This window comes from Pan troglodytes, chromosome 2 (assembly GCF_028858775.2).
Source record: "Pan troglodytes isolate AG18354 chromosome 2, NHGRI_mPanTro3-v2.0_pri, whole genome shotgun sequence".
Classification (NCBI taxonomy): domain Eukaryota; kingdom Metazoa; phylum Chordata; class Mammalia; order Primates; family Hominidae; genus Pan; species Pan troglodytes.
The window spans coordinates 16,872,765-16,879,982 of record NC_086015.1 but is presented as its reverse complement, the minus strand read 5'-3'; the positions used below and the strand labels follow the sequence as shown (position 1 = coordinate 16,879,982).

Below are 7,218 nucleotides of genomic sequence, written 5' to 3'. Positions count from 1 at the left end.
GAGTTTGAGCTTCCCCACTGCCTGACCCTGCTCTCTGGGCTGTCTCTAGGGAGTCTGCCCTTCTCAGGCCTGCTCCCCACCCTCTATGGCTCTCAATTCCTCCCAAGAAGAATGTCCCTCTAAAAGGAGGCCGCTGGCCACAAAGGGAGATGAACAAGCCAAGGTAGCCTGGCCTGCACTTGGGGCCACATGGCTCCTTAGGCCCGGCCTGGGTGGACACTGGGAGGAGCTTTGTCTGTGGGTTTTGCCCTGTTGCCTGGAGCCCCTTCCCTATGGTGTCTTGACTCAGCCCAGCTCGCTGAGCCTGGAGTCCAGGCTTCTAGAGAAGAGATGTCAAGCTCTACCACAGGGCACAGGCCAGAAACAACTTGTCCGATGCCAGTGAAAGCCAGGCCTGGGGAAGGCTCCTCTTCTCACAGGGCTGGCACTCCCAGAGGGGGCACGGCACGGCAGCAAGTTGGAGGCACAGACTCTGAGGGGCCCTTGGTGGGGAGCTCAAACAGGACCCACAGGGATCCTCTCTCTGGGGTTGCGAACTGGCATTGGGTGGAGGGAGATTCAGTATTGACACCTGGGGGACCCTCAACCCCAAAGTGGATTTAAAGGACAGTGGCACATTGGGGAGACAAGGGGCTCCACAACACCCCATGCTTGCCCCAGCCCGCTTCTTGCTTCCCGTTCCTGCTCTTTGTTGGGGAAGGAGAATCTTATATGACTGGTTGAACTCCAGGATAGTCCCTGACCACCATCAGTAGTGGGCAGGGTCACCGTATGTTCAAGGCTGTGCACACCGAGCCACTGGCCATGCACATGGGCGGGGCCTTCTGGACCTTCATCAGGCCCCTTAGGAACCCATGAAGAAGCTCCCTGATAGGTGCTGATGGGCATCTGCACCCATAGATTCACTGCCTGAAATGGAAACACTGGGTTCCTGGGAAACTGGAACCTGCCTTATGAAAGCCCCCATTCCCATCACCCCCTCCATCCCTCGGGGCTGCTGCTGTGTCTTGCCATCAACCCTCCCCAGACCCCCAGGACACCTGCCTCACCCAGAAGCACCCCTTCAACCTGGGCCTGGATGAAGGCTCACTCCTCCGTCAGGCCTCTGAGGGGGATGGCTCCATGCCACTTTTAGCAAAAGGGGAAACCATCGCAGCAGAAAGGCCAATGCCACACTAGACAGCCAGGAGCCCAGCAGCACAAGTGGCCCCCTAAGGCACTTTGGGGACCACACCCCCGTCACTCTGACCCCAGCACAACTGGTTCCCAGGCCTTCGGGATCCTCCTGGGAACCTCTCAGCATGATTAACACAGGCAGACGGGACCTGAAGGGGCCGCTGGTCCTTCTGAAAATGTTCACCAGGCAGTGTGAGTGTGGAGAGGCCATGGGCAATGTGTGGGACTCTGCCCTGCACCCACTCAGAGCCTCAGCCCTTCAGAGCCACTAATAATGATTTGCTGTGGGTGGGGTCATCCTGATACTTCCCTGAGGTCTCTTTTCCTTTCAATTTTTCTGAGTAACTGAGAGGATCATATGACTGCCTGCCGCCTAAACTAGGGTTTGCACAGCCCCCTTTCTGTGCAGGGAGGGCGCAAAGCAGCAGAGTGTCTGTGACCCACCTGCCACTTTTCCAATGCTACTACAAGATTTGCAGGAAACGGTCATTTATCAGGAACCATCTTTATTAAAAAAGATAAAATAGAGCAGGGCAGAGGAAAAGCGCTGCAGGCTCCAACGTTGCTGGGCACGTGGCAGCGTGGGCGTCTCACCAGGCTCCTCCCCGCAGCTGTTGGCATCCACTGTCAGGTTTCAATGTTCTTGGACCTCAGGGCCTTCGTCCTCTCCAATCTAAATGCAGGGAGACATTTGACACGGACTCTCTCAGGTGTTTTGCAAAACGCAACACATTCTCATTGATCTGGTCACCCTGCTGTGCACTAGATGTCAAAACCTCTTCCTCTGGTCCAGACTTTGGTCCTTTAACCGACAACCCCCCATTCCCTCCCTCTGTCACTCCCCAGCCCCAGTTCAACATCGATCTACTTGCTACTTCTATGGGGTCAACTTTTTCAGATCAACACTTCCGGGACCTCATGTGGAATTGGTCTCTCTGAGATGGCGGAGATGCTGAGTAGCGGGATTTCCTCATTCCATGGTGCACACATCTATCGAATCCTCACATTGTACCCCATAAGTGTACAAGCATGATTTGCCAATTAAAATAATACTAATAAAGACATAATAAATACCATAAAATGCAGTAAGTGTGGTTTCACTACCCCACCTACTTGGTTTTTGTCTTCACTACTGCCGTCCAACTACTTCTTTGGGGTGATTTTATTGGTTGGAATGTTCTGCGCTGGGCTCAAGTGACCGAATCTTAGCAGAAATGAAAGTCATCTTCTGGCAGCCCTGCGGCAGCCCTGGTTTCTTGGTGAGGCTGACGTCACAGCCTCTGGCTGCCCAGCTTGGAGGAAGCTGGCTTCCTGCGATGGTTCTCGCTGGGCCAGGGACGTTTCTGGGTCTCTGTCACTGCTTCTGGTGCTCTGAGTGGAGGGGGAGGCCACAGGGTCATGCTGGGGGCTTCACTAAAACTGTCTGGCTTCCTCTGCAGGCCAGCAGGTGCACTGGCAGGAATGGTGGTCTTCTGCCCTGACTTCTGGCTGTCCTTGGGCAGCTGAATTTTAAAAGTGTGACAAGCTGGCTTGCTGTGAGTCCATTTCAGTGGGAGCAGGAAGGTGGAAACTTCGGTGGATAGGGAAAGACAGGTGGGAACCCCAGGAGGAAGGGACAGTTCTCTGAGGGTAGAGTGCTTCCTCTTTTGTTTTGGATGCTCTAAAATGAGGTATGGGGCCATGGGATAGTTGAATTTTCTTTCTACTATTGACACGGAGATGTTCTCAGCCTGGAATCCCATGACCATCATGAGCTGAGTTGTTTGTGGCTCGGGTGGTCCAGGAGTGGCACTTCATATGGTATCACTGGCATCTCCCGACCACTGTTCTCCCATGGGTCCCTCATCAGTTATTCCAGTGGGGGGCTGCTCCCTGGGGTCTAGTGTTAATAACTTTTTAATCAGTCTTTCAAGTTGAAGGGAAAAAATGGTGGGGCATGGTATTTTCTTGTGATAGTTTTATTATTGAGGTCTGTAGGGCTCCCTGAGTAGAAGGGCAGGGCCCAGCCACCATGGAATAGAGAATGACATGGAAGCTCCATATGTCCATGGTGGGGCACTGGCACCCCCAGGCCCAGGAAGAGTTCTGGGGCAGGAATGGTGGTCTTCTGCCCTGACTTCTGGCCCTCCTCAGGCAGCTGAAAATTAAAAAGTGTGAACAGCTGGCTCCCTTTGAGCCCTCTTTGGTTCCATGGGGAAGGTGGACTTTGTCAGATGGGGAAGAACAGGTGGGACCCCCAGGAGGAAGGGACTGTGCTCCAGTGATGGAGCCCTTCTTCCTCTGCACTTTTCCTGTACCCCAGGATTAGGTACGTGGCCATTGGATAATTACATGCATATATATATATATATATATTTTTTTTTTTTTTTTTTTTTTTTTTGAGACGGAGTCTCGCTCTGTCGCCCAGGCTGGAGTGCAGTGGCGCGATCTCGGCTCACTGCAAGCTCCGCCTCCCGGGTTCACGCCATTCTCCTGCCTCAGCCTCCCGAGTAGCTGGGACTACAGGCGCCCGCTACCACGCCCGGCTAATTTTTTGTATTTTTAATAGAGACGGGGTTTCACCGTGTTAGCCAGGATGGTCTCGATCTCCTGACCTCGTGATCCACCCGCCTCGGCCTCCCAAAGTGCTGGGATTACAGGCGTGAGCCACCGCGCCCGGCCACATGCATATTTTTTTGTGGGGGAAATACTGATTCGGAAATGCATGGGGCCTGAAATCCCAGGGGCACCATGACCAGGCTTGTAGGGGGCCCAGGTGCTCAGGCTCTCTGTATGGTGTCAGCAGCATCTTCTGGCCAAAATTGACCCAGGGGTCACAAGTCAGCTGGTTTAGTGGGGGTCGCTCCCTGGGGTAGAGGGTGAAAAATTGTTTTACTAGTGTTTCCAGTGGAAACGAAAAAAAATAGGTGGGGTGTCATACTGTCATATAGCCTGAGGTGGGAAGGGGCCACAGGTGGGGCTGGATGTTCTTTCAGCCTCTCTGGCAGAGATCACAGACAGAGTGGTCAGCTTGGCCAAGCTTTTGAGGGCTGGCTCTGATGTAGGGGAGGGAGGCAGTCCCCAGAGCAGAAATGCCTTCTCTGGGGCTCATATCCTTGCAGGGGAAAAGCTGGCCATCCTCCCCTCAGAGCCTCCTTCACTGCAGCCCGTGGGAGGCGAATGACCTGGGGAATCCGTGCCCCAGGGGCAAACCTCTGGGTTCTGGCTTCAGCCCCACCCCGGGGAAACATTCACAGCCCCTTGGGAGGAGAGCCCTGCTGCAGGAACACTCTAGGGGAGGGCCCAGCTGCGGGAGTCCTGGTCTGTTGGTGACAGTACCCCAGGCTCCAAACTCTCTCGGCCTGGGGGCAGTTCCCTTCTCTGGTTACAAGATTCCCATCCCTCACTGCCCTACTGCCCGCTCCGCGGGGAAGTGGCCCGGGAGTGGAGGCGTGGACAGGCAACCCGGTGTCTCGAGTCGGGGGACAGCCTGGTCAAGCCCCCAGGCTCCAGAGCAGCAGCTAACAGGTGGTCCGGCGGCGTAGGGTCTCCATGGAGACGGAAGCGGGGCCAGGAGGCGGTGAGCGGCGGGGGGCGGGGCTTCCAACGGCCATCAGCCCCGCCCAGCCTGGGCAAAGAGAGCCCGGCCTGGGAGGCGGAGCCAGGGACCCCCGGGCTGAGCCTGATTTCTGAGGGCGGTCGGGGCCACCTCCCTCCAGGGGCTGCTGCGCCCACAGGGACCGGCGCCCTCTGTGCGTCCCGCGGCTCCTGGCCCCGTCCAGCGCCTCCAGAGGCCTCACCCGGGCCCTCTCCACTGGGTCCACAGGGGCCTCAAAGCGCTGGCCCAGACGCGGGGTCACTCCCCTGAGCCTCCCGACCTTCCCATGCATTGGTCCTTTGGAGCCCTGGGTTCTGGAGTTTGTCCTTCCTAAGTGCCGCCAGCCAGGACGCGGCTGCTCCAGGACCACAGCGGACCGAGTGCGGCCGCGTCCCCTGCGGGCCACCCATCAAGGGCACAGGGGGAGAGGCGTCGTGTAGGGTCCAGCCCTACTGGGTCTGTGGGTTTTTCTCCTCGTTTGCGGGGACGAGAGATTGTAGAAATAAAGACACAGGAAAAAGAGACAGAAAAAAACAGCTGGGCCCGGCGGACAACTACCACCTAGATGCGGAGACCGGTAGTGGCCCCGAATGCCTGGCTGCACTGTTACTTATTGGATACAAGGCAAAAGGGGCAGGGTAAGGAGTGTGAGTCATCTCCAATGATTGATAAGGTCATGTAAGCCGCGTGTCCACTGGACAGGGGGCCCTTCCCTGTTTGGCAGCGGAGGCGGAGAGAGAGAGGGGGGACAGCTTATGCCATTATTTCTTCTATGCATTTCAAAGACTTTTAGTACTTTCACTAATTCTGCTACTGCTATCTAAAAGGCGGAGCCAGGTGTACAGAGTGGAACATGAAAGCGGACCAGGAGCGTGACCGCTGAAGCACAGCATCACAGGGAGATGGTTAGGCCTCCAGATGGCTGCGGGCGGGACTGACTGATGTCAGGCCTTCCACAAGGAGTGGAAGTCCTCCTGCAGAATTGTGGAAGTCAGCGCTTCCACAAGCGTTGGCGTTACCGCTAGACCAGGGAGCCCTCTAGTGGTCCTGGCCGGGCGTAACAGAGGGCTCACATTTGTCTTCTGGTCACTTCTCACTGTGTCCCTTCAGCTCCTATCTCTGTGTGGCCTGGGTTTTCCTAGGTTGTAATTGTAGAACAAAGATTATAATATTGGGATAAAGAGTAATGTTACAAACTAATGATTAATGATATTCATATATAATCATATCTATAATCTATTTCTAGTATAACTATTCTTATTCTATATATTTTATTATACTGGAACAGCTTGTGCCCTTGGTCTCTTGCCTTGGCACCTGGGTGGTTTGCTGCCCACAACGTCCCAAGGTGTAGTGACCAGCCCTGCCCGGGGCTGACCCTCGGGGTAGGGAGAGGGCACTAACTCGGGTCCTCTCCCCTTCCTCAAGGCTCCTTCCTCAACTGGGGTGAAGGGCTCCCAATCCCAGCACCTCAGGGGCCTTCCTGTTTCATTGATGCCAACAAGTGAACACTGATGCCAACAAGTGAACATTGACCATCTCCCATGTGCAGGGACAGAGAAGACAGACACGCTGGCCCCCGGGTGGGTGAGAGAGACTAGTCTATCAGTGCAGAAAACTCTCCATAGAGATAGGGGCTAGGAAGGAAACACCAGGAAAAGTGAGGGTGGGAGATGGAGGTGACCCTACTGCAGATGGGGTGCTCAGGGAGGGCTTCCCTGAGGAGGTGACATTCACTTGATTGGCAAAAGGGATGGTCAGGGCCTGTGAAAGTCTTCTAAGGGAGGGAACAGCAGTGCCCAGTGGGGTGGGACCCACAGAGTCTGAGAAAGGCTTGAGCCTCAGAAGATGAGAAAGCAGGAAGACCCATTTCCAGGCCTTCACAACCTTCTAGGGCACAGACGGTGAAAATGGCTCAGGCCAGAGTTCAGTTTAGGTTTCAGAAGGATGCTGGGTCCCTCACACTTTTCTTGAGGCTAAAGGGCTCTAGCTCCTTGGGCCCTTTCTATGCAGACATGGTTCTGGGGCCCCGGCTACATGGACACCCTTCTGGTGGTTGTCTTCTGCAGCCAGACGGGGGGTGTGGGGCGACCTGCCCCTTCCTTGGCCAAGTGGACAGATGAAGGGAGCCTCTGGGGGCAGGACTGCTGGACTGAGAATTAGGCTTGGAGTGTAACTCAAACGCCCCACGGGCCCTACCTCTTCTCTGGAGCTCTGCTTCTTCAAGAAAACTGGGGATAAGGGACATCAAGACCCGCTCTCAGGACCCTTGCCCCTCCACCCCGTGATGCTTCTAGATGGCTCTCAGGGGCCACCTTTTTCAGGAAGAATTCTTGGGATATAGGAAAGTAAAGGGAGGAAACGTGTTTTGAGTGGCACTTAGATCAAGCTCTAGACTGGGTGTTGGTTTGGTGGGGTTTGCTTTTGCTTTTTCTTTTTTTTTTTGAGACGGAGTCTCGCTGTGT

General features: G+C 55.2%; 1 protein-coding gene and 1 long non-coding RNA gene across 2 annotated transcripts; one reads left to right on the top strand and one right to left on the bottom strand.

The window, feature by feature from the left end:
* On the top strand, positions 1–1,403 carry LOC107970568 (uncharacterized). The gene is given in 4 exon segments (XM_016940500.3): positions 1–188; positions 992–1,056; positions 1,088–1,256; positions 1,259–1,403. Coding segments are annotated over 4 exon segments (384 nt in total). The 5' UTR covers positions 1–85; the 3' UTR covers positions 1,306–1,403.
* Positions 1,404–1,665: 262 nt separating this feature from the next.
* LOC134809538 (uncharacterized) lies at positions 1,666–4,249 on the bottom strand. The gene is made up of 2 exons (XR_010155499.1): positions 2,290–4,249; positions 1,666–1,849 (listed from the first exon to the last, which is right to left on the bottom strand). It is a non-coding gene; the product is annotated as an uncharacterized LOC134809538 (long non-coding RNA).
* Positions 4,250–7,218: the final 2,969 nt, after the last annotated feature.